Source organism: Nematolebias whitei, chromosome 20, assembly GCF_014905685.2.
Source record: "Nematolebias whitei isolate Nwh7 chromosome 20, NemWhi1, whole genome shotgun sequence".
Taxonomy (NCBI): Eukaryota; Metazoa; Chordata; class Actinopteri; order Cyprinodontiformes; family Rivulidae; genus Nematolebias; species Nematolebias whitei.
The window spans coordinates 21,238,209-21,252,080 of record NC_056517.1 but is presented as its reverse complement, the minus strand read 5'-3'; the positions used below and the strand labels follow the sequence as shown (position 1 = coordinate 21,252,080).

The 13,872-nt window shown below is 41.1% G+C and overlaps 1 protein-coding gene across 1 annotated transcript in view; it reads left to right on the top strand.

Moving 5' to 3' along the window:
• Positions 1 to 976: 976 nt before the first annotated feature.
• prtfdc1a (phosphoribosyl transferase domain containing 1a) overlaps positions 977 to 13,872 on the top strand; it is a 26,428-nt gene continuing 13,532 nt past the window's right edge. Inside the window, exons 1-7 of the mRNA XM_037694207.1 lie at positions 977 to 1,027; positions 4,174 to 4,280; positions 4,348 to 4,531; positions 6,847 to 6,912; positions 9,459 to 9,476; positions 9,955 to 10,037; positions 11,203 to 11,249. Coding sequence (XP_037550135.1) covers positions 977 to 1,027; positions 4,174 to 4,280; positions 4,348 to 4,531; positions 6,847 to 6,912; positions 9,459 to 9,476; positions 9,955 to 10,037; positions 11,203 to 11,249 — 556 coding nt within the window. The remainder of the gene's footprint in view (positions 1,028 to 4,173; positions 4,281 to 4,347; positions 4,532 to 6,846; positions 6,913 to 9,458; positions 9,477 to 9,954; positions 10,038 to 11,202; positions 11,250 to 13,872) is intronic.

The following is a 13,872-nucleotide window of genomic DNA, read 5'->3' as shown; positions in this document are numbered from 1 at the left end:
AAAAAATGTGAAATTAGCTGAAAAAAAATTAGCCTAAGCATATCTAAATAGTAGCTGAAGTAGCAGAAACAGCTGAAACTTGCATGAATAAGCTGAAAGCAGCACAACACGGTGAAATTTGCAGAAAGAACTTTGAAGAAGGACAAAAAAAACCAGTTGAAATTAGCTGAAAAAAGTTTACATTTGCACAAGGAAGCTGAAAGAAGCAGAAATAGAATAAATTGTGAAAGGCGCAGTAAAAGGTTGTAAACAGATCTAAATATGTGAAGGATGTAAAATGAGCTCAATTCATTTTCTATGAGGAAAAAATATCAGAAAAGGCTAAATATTTCAAAAAGCTAAAGTTGCACCAACACCAAAAGTCATAGCTGGATTGTCCTGAAAGAGATGAACATTTTCATGTATGATGCCGAAAAAGGTATGGAAGCAAATGGATCACACTTGAGTGAATGCTTCATAAACATTCACACAAATCATTTCCTTGACTAAACACAACCACAGCACAGAACCTGAATTAAATATTGTGTCTCCTCCACCCCCCGCTATGATGACCAGTGTGTAGCGTCACATGAAGCTGATTATCAATTTAAGGCTCCAAACCAAAACAACACGTTCTTTTTTCCTAAATGACTTGAGCATGATCCAGCAGCGCATGTGGCCACGACTCCTCTGGACAACTCTGCACCACGCTCTCTTAAAGTGTCTGCTAAGAAGAAGACAAGAAACAGTAAGTGAGGATTTTGACTATTAGAATTAATATTCAGTTGGGTTTTCAGTTTATTTCATTATATGAATTGTAGTTTTAAACACTTTGCTTAAACCAAATGTAGAGTTCCATCAAACTGTCTTTTCTTCTTGTTCTAAAGATGTCCGAATGATGGTTAGACTCAAACATATGTTGTAAAGTGTGTACACTAACATGATTTTGTGTTTTTCCATTAAAGGTAGCGTGACCTCAACCAAGACTGTTTTTACCATGAATGTGCCACAAAGCACGGACAAGGCAGCAGAGAAAAGAGGAATTGTGGTAGGTAGTTCCATGTCAGGATAAATGTGTAGAAGTTTGAGGTCAGCATTAATGTCCTTATCTTTGCCATCCAAACAGACACTTTGTTGTAATTCACTGAGGAGGTATTATGAATAATTCTTTGCGTTTTGAAGGAAAAGCACATTGTGCAGAGTGTGCTTGAAAATGACTCAAGGGGAGAACAAAAGATGAGTCAAGAAGAAAAAAAATAACTATCGTATTTTTCGGCCTATAAGTCACAGTTTTTTGTATAAGTTGCATGCCCTGCAACTAGTGATGTATTTAAGTATTTTCCCCCATATTTATAAACCAATTTTTGGCTGAGATATGACCGTTTTCATTCATTCTGACTAAAAATAAAAGGTGCAGTACCATTTTCAGGCACTAGATGACAGCAGAGTAGTAGTGTAAGGCATGCCATTGTATCATCCATCCATTATCTTTACCCGTTTATTCCATTTTGGGTCACTTGGGGGTCGCTGGTGCCCATGTCCAGCAATCACTGTGCAAGGGGCGGGGTACACCCTGGACGGGTCGCAAGTCCATCACAGGGACACATAGAGACAAACGAGACAAACAACCATTCACTCTCTCACTCACACCTAGGGACAATTTAGAGTTACCAATCAGCCTAACATGCATGTTTTTGGTCTGTGGGAGGAAACCGGAGTACCCGGAGAAATCCCACGCATGCACGGAGAGAACATGCAAACTCCACCCAGAAGGACCTGTTCGCTGAGAGGCAGCAGCTCTACCAGTTGCGCCACCGTGCTGCCCGCCATTGTATCATGAAATAGGTAAATGTGGCTATAATGATAAATTCAAAAAAATTAAAGACAAAATCAACTGGACTATATTTATTATACTTCATACTTTATTGTTTTTTTCTTGAACTTTTTTGAATTTACCATGTCCTGTATGACTGAGAATCTTCACCAGCTATTAATGACACAATCGACTTGCCACACCCTTCCCATCTTCGTTCTTCTCGCTGCTTGGAGCAACCGTCAAACCAGCTGCACCGCCCCAACGAAATGCAACTAATTTGACCATTAAAGTGCATTTATTAAGCAAACGTTCAACTGACACACATCTTTGCTATAATTTTGAGCAAACAAATAATTGTTTTAGGTGTTTATCTTGTTAAATTTTGAAGAAATGAGCAGTGTTTGTCCTTCCTTTTTTTCTTCCCTATTCGTGCTCCCTTAGCACCGAGGTAGCGAATAAAGATGATTTGACTATTAAACTGCATTTATTAAGCAAACGTTAGACTGCGACACACCTTTACTATAAGTTTGTGCAAACAAATAATTGTTTTTAGGTGTTTATCTTGTTAAATTTTGAAGAAATGCGGAGGCTTTTCTATCTGCGCGTGCCTGCCGTTTCTGCAAATCAGGCTTTGGAATACCGGTACAGATGATTTGACTGTCAAAGTGCATTTATTAAGCAAAAGTTCAACTGAGACACACCTTTACTATAATTTCGAGCAAACAAATAATTGTTTTTAAGTGTTAATTTTGTTAAATTCTTGTTAAAGTCCTCCCGTGCACACTCTCGCGGCTGTCATTTGCCAGCCCATCGATTTTTGGCACAACACCGGCCCACATTTCTGGGTTCGACCCACATTTCCAGATTGTCAGTGGTAACGCGTAACAAACGCGACGCATCAGTGGTGATGCATAATAGATGCAACATATACGGCGAAGCGACATATTTATGGATTTTCCACTTTTTTAGACATATTTGGACTGATGCGACTTATAGGGCGGTGTACGTGTACGGCGGAAAATACGGTATCTACAGCACATGCACAGTATGTTTGATGTCTTTAAATTATAGGGCAAAGAAATACCAATGACCTGAGATATGCATCACCTTTCAGCTGATCATCAACTGAAGAGATCGGTTTCAGTTAGCTCTTTGTGATTTACCTTGTTAGAGCCAAAACACTTTTTATGTGTCAATCTGGGAATTGGGAGTATTTTATCAAATCTATTACCGTACTTTTCGGACTATAAGGCGCACTTAAAATCCTTTAATTTTCTGAAAAATCGACAGTGAGTCTTATAATCTGGTGTGCCTTATGTATTAATTCTGGTTGTGCTTGCTAACCTTGAACTGATTTTATGTGGTACTTGGCACTCAAAAATCTGTCAAAATGAACTTATTTCAATTAATGCACGTTATAATCCGGTGCGCCTTATAGTCTGAAAATTATGGTAGATGTTTGAACAAACTCCATCTTAGTGGTAAAGCTGCCCTAAATCCATCCATCCATCCATCCATTTTCTTTACCCCCTTATTCCATTTTGGGTCACGGGGGTCGCTGGTGCCCATGTCCAGCAATCACTGTGCGAGGGGCGGGGTACACCCTGGACGGGTCGCAAGTCCATCACAGGGCCACATAGAGACAAACGAGACAAACAACCATTCACTCTCTCACTCACACCTAGGGACAATTTAGAGTTACCAATCAGCCTAACATGCATGTTTTTGGTCTGTGGGAGGAAACCGGAGTACCCGGAGAAAACCCACGCATGCACGGAGAGAACATGCAAACTCCACCCAGAAAGGCCCCTGGACCGGGGTTTGAACCAAGGACCTGCTCGCTGAGAGGCAGCAGCTCTACCAGTTGCGCCACCGTGCTGCCTGCCCTAAATCCAATTTAAAAAATATATATATATATTTTTTTAATCATATTTTTATGTGTGCTCAAAATACTCTGAAGTCATAGTTTTGAGGTTCTCGAGCAGTCTTGAAAAGTAGAACTTTTAAATTGACCATTTTCCAGCTCTGGATAAGTTTTACAAAGAACAAGCCTAAAAAAGAAAGAAAGAAAGAAAGAAAGAAATATTTTAAAATTGCTCAATTGAGCAAAATATTTTCCACACTGGAATGATCATAGGAACCACAATGCCCACTTTTTTATTTATTTTGCCACAGCGGTTGCCAGATGCCAGAAACTGAAATGGAAAATAGATAAGTTCTTGTGTTGGACATTGTATGTAACGTCACCAATGAAATGCATTTAAGTGTTAAACTGGCTCATGAAAGAGAAGCTTAATAAACAAATGTGACTCGTGCTGGCAAAACAAGTCGTGCTCTTTACTGCAGGACTTAGTCTTTGTCTGTGTAATCTATTCTAGATTAAAGACGACTGGCCCGGCTATAGCCTGGATCTGTTCACCTACCCTGAACACTACCACAGTGACATTGAGAATGTTTATATTCCACACGGGGTCATCATGAACAGGTAAAAGCACCCCCTTCTAATTGGTTTTAACCACCTCTGCTGTGATTTAATGTGACTTCTTCTGCAGGGTAGAGCGTATCGCCCGCTACATTATGGATGACTTTGAGGATCCCAAGGTGATGGTGTTGTGCGTGCTGAAGGGAGGGTACAAGTTCTGCTCAGACCTGGTGGAGTTCATCAAGACGCTCGGCCGCAGCTCCAACCGGTACCTGGAGACGAGGGTGGAGTTTATCCGTTTGAAAAGCTACCTGGTGGGCAAAGTGCACCAAAATAACAATGAATAAGTTCTAAAAGTGCAAAAAAAAAATGTTTAAGCTTTAAAAATGCAATATTTACTGTAAATTTAAACATTTCTAGAGTTTAAACTGTTGCATGTAGGCTGACAGGTCTATTTTGTGGTTTTTCTTTACGTTTTATGGACAAAAACATGAAAGGGCATCGGGATCAAAGCTAATCTGTGGAGTCACATCTATACATGCAGTGCACATGTCTGACCACCAGATGTCGCTGTTGTTCAGGGAGGAATTAACTCAGAACACCTCCAGGATCAACATTGTGCAGCAACATCAGAGCTTAGGACATAAAACTGAGACTCCTAATTGGTGCAGTTGTTGCTGCCAAGAAAAACAGCTCATGACAGGATCTAATTCCTGGAATGTAAAAAATCTGGGAATCAAAGGAGTCGGTGATATTGCTTTACAGATTTCACCACCGTCACCTGCATTGTGTTATACTGTGGTGTATTTTGGCACAGGTCACTTACAAAACTATCAGATTTTTATTTATTAGCATGTGGTCCCAATTTTTGCAGCTTTATTCAGCCACATACAGCAGTTTGATACTAAAATGTTATTATATAATTAAAATAAATTAGAAGAGTTTGAAAAGTTAACGCCTAAAGCAGGGCTTTGTGACTTTAGAAAAACGTGACAATATTATTAAATATTGTGATGACAGTCGACCTAGATTTTCCTGTTCTGTCATGACATAAAATTTACGACAACTATTTATGAGGAATACAGTAATAAAAACTGTAAAATAAATCCAAAAGTAGTGTTACTGAGTTTAAGATGGTTAAATGTTTTGTTCTAATTGGTGGACATATTTTCTTCTGATGACTTGAATATGAGTTGGTTTGTGTTATTCTGGTCAGTGCTTCTCTTGGAGTCAGCGTCTGCGGGATCAGTAAAGTTCTATCTTATCTTATCTTATCTTAGCTTTCCTTAATGAGATTTTTTTGTTTTTTTAATGGATACGCCATATTTGGAGCCACAGCTTAAAAAAAAAATCAAAATAATTAATTTAAAGAATCAGCACCTCCAAATCAGAGGCCATGGTCCTCAACCGGAAAAGGGTGGATTGCTCTCTTCGGGTCTAGGGTGAGGTTCTGCCTCAAGCGGAGGAGTTCAAGTAGCTTGGTGTTTTGTTCATAAGTGAGGGAAGAATGGAGCGTGAGATTGACAGACAGATTGGTGCAGCATCTACAGTAGTATTGCGGACTCTGTACCGGTCCGTTGTGGTGAAGAGGGAGCTGAGCTGTAAGGTAAAGCTCTTTGTTTACTGGTCAATTTATGTTCCTATACCCTCACTTATGGCCATGAACTCTGGGTAGAGACCAAAAGAATGAGATATTGGATACAGGTGGTTGAAATGAGTTTTCTCCGCAAGGTAGCTGAACTCTCCCTTAGAGATAGGGTGAGAAGTTCAGTTATCTGGAGAGACTCGGAGTAGAACCGCTGCTCCTCCATATTGAAGGGAACCAGTTGAGGTGCTTTGGGTATCTGGTAAGCATGCTCCCTGGGTGCCCCCTAGGAAGGTGTTTCAGGCATGTCTGACTGGAAGGAGACCCCAGGAAAGACCCAGGACACGCTGGAGAGATTCTCTCATTTGGCCTGGGAACGCCTTGGAGTCCTGCCAGAAGAGCTGGCAGAGGTGGAAAGAGATGTCTGGACCTCCCTGCTCAGGACACAACCTGACTTCGGAACAAGCAGAAGATGATGGATGGATGGATGGATGGATGGATGGATGGATGGATGGATGGATGGCTTAAAAAGATAAAGCAACAATTAATATTTGTTTTATCTTTTGACTTTCCATCCATCCATCCATTTTCTTTACCCGTTTGTTCCATTTTGGGTCACGGGGGTCGCTGGTGCCCATGTCCAGCAATCACTGTGCGAGGGGCGGGGTACACCCTGGACGGGTCGCAAGTCCATCGCAGGGCCACATAGAGACAAACAACCTTTCACTCTCTCACTCACACCTAGGGACAATTTAGAGTTACCAATCAGCCTAACATGCATGTTTTTGGTCTGTGGGAGGAAACCGGAGTACCCGGAGAAAACCCACGCACGCACGGAGAGAACATGCAAACTCCACCCAGAAAGGCCCCTGGACCGGGGTTTGAACCAAGGACCTGCTCGCTGGGAGGCAGCAGCTCTACCAGTTGCACCACCGTGCTGCCCATCTTTTGACTTTATTCCACATTATAAATCTAATGTAATCAGTTTAAGCATTTCTGGAGAAGGGGCAGGTTTTACAATGATTTATTTTTTGTCCTCTACAGAATGACCAATCAACAGAGGACCTGCATATTGTTGGAAGCAGTGATCTGTCTTTTCTACATGGAAAGGTGAGTGTGGGATTACTCGTTTCGTTTTCAGAACAGAATGAACTCATCCTGAAGCAGGGGTTGTTAAAATGTGTGAGGGTTCCCATTTATTCCCAGGAGAGCAGCAGAAAATCCTCTGGATGACCTGCGTGTTTACATTAGAGCATCTAGAAACACTTTTTATGCACAACTGCAACTGAGCATTAAGACCCTGAACCAGACGTCTCAAACAAACACGCTCCCCAGAGGTAGCTTCTGTTGTTCTTCAACCAAAAAAAGACTTGTCAAGTGTGGAGCCAGGCTGTGGCATCGTGAGGAAACACACATGTCAGTCACAGCATTGTTGTCTGAGAAATGTTACAACATCAGCTAAATGTGAGCACAAACATGCTTTCTGAACAGAGCTGCACTTACTTTAGCTGAGAGGCCTTTTCTAAGTAAAAAAACAGAGGTGATATGATCTTTTTGACAATAGTCACTGAAAGAGGATGGAGAGTTGGAGTTCAGCACCACACCAACCGTCTTCATTAGCAACTTTAGATCATTCTCTTTCAACTTCTTCTCTCCTTTGTCACCATCAGTTTGGTTTACTGTGCCAGCTGTTTGTTGTTTTAAACTGTAAAATATTCTGAATGTCTGCGTCTCTCATATGCATTTAAGGCAGGAGACAATTTAGGCTCACTAAGGAGGGCTGAGTGTTAAAAACATTTTTATGCGTGTGGCATAAACAATCAGGCTGCTGCTAGTTCAAATACTTAAAAAAAAAAAATCAGAAATCTTGGAGACTGAATTAGTTTGAGATGATAATAACAAGTGTGAAAAGAGCAAGTGACAAAGAAGAAGAAACCCTGGGATGGATGTTAAAAGGATAAAAATGAAAGGAATCCAAGTACCGTAATTTCTGGACTATAAGCTGCTACTTTTTTCACAGGCTTTGAATTTACTTTAAATTCATAAATAATTTTTTTGACGAGCTAACGAGCTTTCTACTGCCAGAACTTTTAGCCTTGTCACACATGGACACTCACATAGCTGCCCAAATGTGGGTTTTGGATTTGTATCTGTAAACAGAACATCATAATAAAGTTTTGTAACTTGCGATTATTTTTGTTACAAATACAAATCTTTTTTTTTTTACAATGTTACAAATCTTTTTACACATGCAAAATATTTATGCCTGGAATTTGAGCCCATAAAGATAACTTTAGTGGTTTTAGTGCACAGGAGGAAGATGAAGATAGTGTTCATTGACTTTTCCTAGTAGGTTACTGTATTGATTTTTTTTAACCAGCTGTGTTACAGGCAATGTTCAGAAAAAAAACATTTATTGTATATTTTTGTGTATGTTACAGGTATGTATTTAATTTAAAAAATATATATATCTTTCTGTGTAAATATCTCATGTTACAACATGAACACCTGCAGCTTATATAGTACAGTCTATAAAAGTACAATCTATTTTTCTTTTTAAATTTACTGGGTGCAGATTATATTTAGGTGCACTCAATAGTCAGGAAATTACAGTATTTTATCTATTTGTAATTATTTTTCTTCATTTTACATATTGGGCCCTTAAAGTCACAGAATTACAAAAAAAAAAAGGATGTTATTTCAGTAGAGTATTTGTTCAATGTCAGATCTTCAGTTTATTTCAATTCCTCCCAATATTTTACTAAACCAACCTAATAAACTGTCTTAAAACTATGATTTAGCTTAAAATAAATGTCTTACCAAAAAAAATAGTCCAAACATGGTAATTTACCTTTTTATTTGTGATCAATGTCCACTACAATGAAAAACTAGTGACAGCCTTTCAGAAGGTGTAATCTGCAACCTCTGGCACTCAGTTTAATTGAGTTTAGCTCAGTTATTGATAAAATAAACCGTACAACATAGTCCCATAAATCATTACGTAAACTCAAGACAAAGCAAACAAATTCTTCAACAATGTATTCCCACATAGCTCAGCTCTGTTGCAGCAATTTCTTTTTGGTTTGGCACCTGATTCTAAACAGAATCAAGAATAACTGAGAAGCTTGTTTAAAAGCAGATAAATCACGAACAACCACTCACAGTGAATTCCAGTGCACATGTGCGGACCAGCTGTCTGTACAGTGTGTTTGCAGCATGCAGTGCAGCAGTCGGCTGTGCTGTGGTGTGTTTACTTGTCCCGGCTCATTGTCTGTGAGTGTTATGTAACAGCGTTCAGGTGTGGATTGGCAATGTTTTCCGGGCACTCACATTCTCTCCCATCACTCTCCCTGAACCATAGACACTCACAAAGAGTCCTCACAGCCAAAGGCATTTATTTGAGACCCGACAGGGAGGAGGGGGTTCAAGCAGCACTCTGGTGACTTTTGCTCTAACAGATGTTCATTAGTGTGAAGCAGAGAATGAGCTGTCTGTGTTTTTATTAAGGATGCTGCCAACATTGTTGCCATGGATATCGTCTCTAACAAATGCATGGAAACAGCTTTGTCTTCCATTTTTACTTTGAATAGTGTTAAAATTCAAAAAGTGTGAATTTAGTGATTTATTTTTCTTTCTTTTTTTTACATGTAACTAAGAGTGTGCTCATTGTTGAGGTGAGTGCATTTTTTTTGTATTGGTGTTATACATTATTTTATCTAGTTACTTGGAAAGCAGTTGTGTTTTGGTTGTGAAGGTTTCGGGATTGGAGTAAAAAAAAATGAAGCACAAAAACAAAGCGGTTAAAAAAAAAGAAGACATTCCTAATAGGAGCATGTATTGAAATGCAAATTAAAACAACAAACCTGCACTTGTATTTTTCGTAATCATTGAAAAATGTGCACTTCTGAGGGCGTGCAACAGAAAACCTTTGTTGATACTTGCTGTAAAAACTGGAAATTTCCTCACTTTAAGTAACCCAAATCTGAAATATGAAACAAAATATATACAGAAGGCAGGGATGTAAATGTTTTCCATGAAATAGAAAACCCGTGTGTGTGTGTGGGGGGGGGGGGGTCCTTTATCAGTCTCTTAAATGTTTTAGTTTCCTCCCTCCTCATTACGCCAGCTTCCTTTGCTCTTCCCTTCCCGCAGGCCATAGTTGACACGGGAAAGACCATGAAGGCCCTCCTGAAACATGTGGAGACCTTTGAGCCCAAAATGGTCAAGGTTGCAGGGTGAGCCACTTCTGAGTTTTTCCACTGTGAGTGAAACACTAAGCGCAGAAGCAGAAGATCATCAGTTGTACTCAGTCGGTGTCTGTGGGCTGTTCCTTTTTACTCCCAAAGATCACAGAGACAAGATAAACACCATCCAACTCGCATGGTTCATTGTGAAAGTTTAGTTCTTGCTGGATTCATGGGAGTGATGCAGAGACTTTGATCCCGTCAGTGAATTTCCCTTTGTTCTGCTATTTGTTACTATAAAAATACTTAAATGAAAATAAATGAAGAATTTACAATAATGGTTGTTCACATAGTTGACTCCAAATCTGACCATATTGAAGCTGTCCAGTTTAGATATTCATCAAAAAGATCTGAGGATGGTGCTGTTTTACAGTTTACGTACTGTGTTAAAGTAACAACAGGGTGAAAACACTAGGTCATGGTATTGTTTGGTAAACATAGTGCTTTTAACACTATCATACCCTCTGTTTAAGTACCTAACAAAGTTACAAAACATGATTTGTAGTTCCATCAATAGATGAAAGTTTTGTGATTTACCAAATCCAGATTGTTAAAGTTGACAAAAGTTACTCATTCCCCATAATAGTGATTATCGGGGTCCCACAAGGATGTTGTCTTGGGGCCCCTGCTGTATATCTGTGCACTTATTGTGTAGCTAATCACTCTTATGTTGCCAATCGAGGCAGATGGCCACTTGTCCTGAGCCTGGTTCTGCTGGAGGTTTCTTCCTCATGAAGGAGTTTTTCCTTTCCACTGTCGCCTTCAAGCTTGCTCAAGATGAGAATTTGGGAGCGTATGGTGCATGACCCGATAATTGGATCTTCTGATCAGATATGATACATTACACATCTTCTTTTTGTAGGCCCCATTTGTATTTATGTTGTTTGTGCAAACCTTTCACTGGTTTTTTTTAGCTTTTTTTTCAGTTCTATCACATCTCCAAACTTCACACGTTTTTTGCTGTACCTGTTTTATCAGACAGACCTGGAATCTAAAGAATTTGGAAACATCACCGCACATGACCTTGAATTACTGAGGACTGAGAAAACTGCTTGTTTTTATTCTTTTTATTTCAGTTCAGTTTTGCAGGCTGACAGAGTTACGGGAAAATGTATTTTATTTTATTTTGTTTACACTATTTAACTATTTGTTTCAGTTTGCTGGTGAAGAGGATCTCTAACATGACTGAAAATTTAACAGACTGTAAGTATTTATTTGTTTTACAGTCTATCATTATACTCATATTATACTTTCAATCCATCCGTTATCTTTACTCGCTTCTCCTTTTCTGGGTCGCGGGGGGTCACAGGGTCACTGTTCCCCTTATCCAGAAGAAGTCCCTGTGATGGACAGGTCTCCAGTCCATCACAGGGACACATAGAGACAAACAGCTATTCATATTCTCATCTAGGGACAATTTAGTTACCAATCAGCCTAACATGGTGGTCAGTTCAGGTTCAGGTTTGATTTATTTGTCATATGCAAAATCAGCACAAGGTCAACAATGCAATGAAACGCTGAGGACAAGAAGAACCGTCTCGATTCGCCAAAATACAACACCAAGAAATACTAAAGCATGCAATAAAAATACAAAAACAAGGCGCCAAAAAGTAGTCAGTGTTGTGGGTTTGTAATGCTGAGGTTGCAGGTTTGAGCTCAGGATCCGTTAGGAAGGGCAACCAGCATAAAACAGTTGCCAAATCTTCTGTGTGGCTTCACTCGCTGTGGCAACCCCTGAAGAAGGGAGTAACTGAAAGAAACGTTGGTTACGTACTGTAACCCCAGATTCTATGAATATAGGCGTAGCCCTTTAAGGCTGTCGCTGATGGGTTTATCCCGTTATGCAGAGCATAAGCACTGAAAAAATTTAGTCCACGCCCACCTGCTGTGTGGGCCCCACCCGGTCCGTATAAATTATGTTAAGAGCGGGAAATCGGCTCCCAAAATAGCTTTTTCTTCAGCCATTTAGGAGCCAGTGAGGCCCGACGCTTAAAGGGCTACGCCTATATTCATAGAATCTGGGGTTACAGTACGTAACCAACGTTCTATTTCATATAGGCTTCGCCCTTTAAGGCTGTCGCTGATGGGTTAAGGGCGAAGCGGATGTGGTCCTCGCCTCACTGGGTCCATTCGAACACAGTAAGAAGCGGAAGCTTGCCCAAAAAACGTCTTGTCACTCAGCTCCCCGTGTGCATAACTACGCATCGCGTAATTATGTGCCATGCACAGACGCATGTTGTGTAACTATGCGTTCTGACAAAGCATGAATGCCCCGGAAAACTTTCAACGGGAAGAAGAAGTTGAAAAGAGGGGGGGTGGGGGGCATGAACCAACTGGTTCATGGCTGAACAGTATAAACAGATTAATGTCCATGAATTGATTATTGATCAAATGAACTGATTGGTAACAATAATCATGAACTGATTAGTGACAATAGAACCAAAATCACAGACACGACTTGTGACTGATAACAACATCTCACACTGTAATGCATGCAGACAGAAGTGAGCTTAAACAGAGTTCCATGAGAACAATAATATTCATTCTGTTAGAGCATTAAGGACAGAATGTGTCATGGAACGAGCCGTTACATCACGTAGGTAAAAGCGAATAAATGAGCAGGGTGTTGACCATGCAGCCGCAGTGCAAATGTCCTGCATTGACATACCATTATGCAGAGCAGTCCAAGATGCGATACCCCTGGTCGAGTGTGCTTAGAGGTTGACAGGAGGCCCTAAATCTGATGCTCTGTAGGCTTCAGAAAAGGCCTCACACAGCCAGTGTGACAAGCGCTGGATGGATAACGGGCGACCTGTAGAAGCATCTCTATAATGCACAAACAATTGTTGAGTTTGAAACGCATTGCAGCTGTGCGCGTTATGTAACACGTCAACGCCCGCACCGGGCAGAGAAGATGAAAAGATGCTTCCTCTTCTGATCTGTGGGGGGGAAAGAGACCCCTCCAACGATATCACTCTTGATTTAAAAGAGCTCGTGATGTTTTAGGCATAAAAGCTGGGTTGGTCTTAAATCAGCTGAGCTGCCCGTCAGCCTAAATTCTAAGGCATGACGAAGCAACAGAGAGGGCAGATAATTACAACCTAGACACTCACTTATAACACTCTCACGACACATGCATATATAGGATCTGGAGTGGGCACATGATCGCACTTAGGTGGTGGGATGTACTACCATTTCCACCTCCCCGGACCTGTGCCCACTCTCATATGTAGCATGTAGACATTTAGGGTTCGGGGCGGAGATGAGGGGTGAACGGGCACCGCCTGCTCTCTGGGCAAGAGGTGGGTCTGTGCCGATCGCCACCTCATCCCCCCATTTTAAACGCACTGTATAACAACATGCATCAACACCATATTCGAGTGGGAGGAGGAGGAAGTGGGTCTGTTCATAATTTATTTATGCATATATAGATTTTTTTTTTTTTTTTTTTTTTTTTTAATCACAAACACCTCCTTTCTCTGTGTGACACTAGGGGTCTGGGATGGAGGGGGAGGGGGGCACATTGTTGGGGTCTGGGCTGTGGGTGGGCTTTGGGTCTTGGGGGCGGTCAGTGGTGGGGCCGGTGCTTCGGTTCCTCCTGGGCTGTTCCGATTCTTTTAATCTAGGTTCCTGGTTGCGATGGCCGGCACTTTGACCGGGGTGGCTGCCGGCTTTCGGCGGGGGGTCGGCTATGGTAGTGTACGTGTGGTCATTGGTGGTGTAGGGCGGCGGTTGGGGGCGTGGCTTCGCCTCATCGGGGCACTGGCTGGTCTTCCTGTGTGGCATTTGCGGTGGGGGTGCTGTGTGTGTGTGTGGGGGGGGGGGG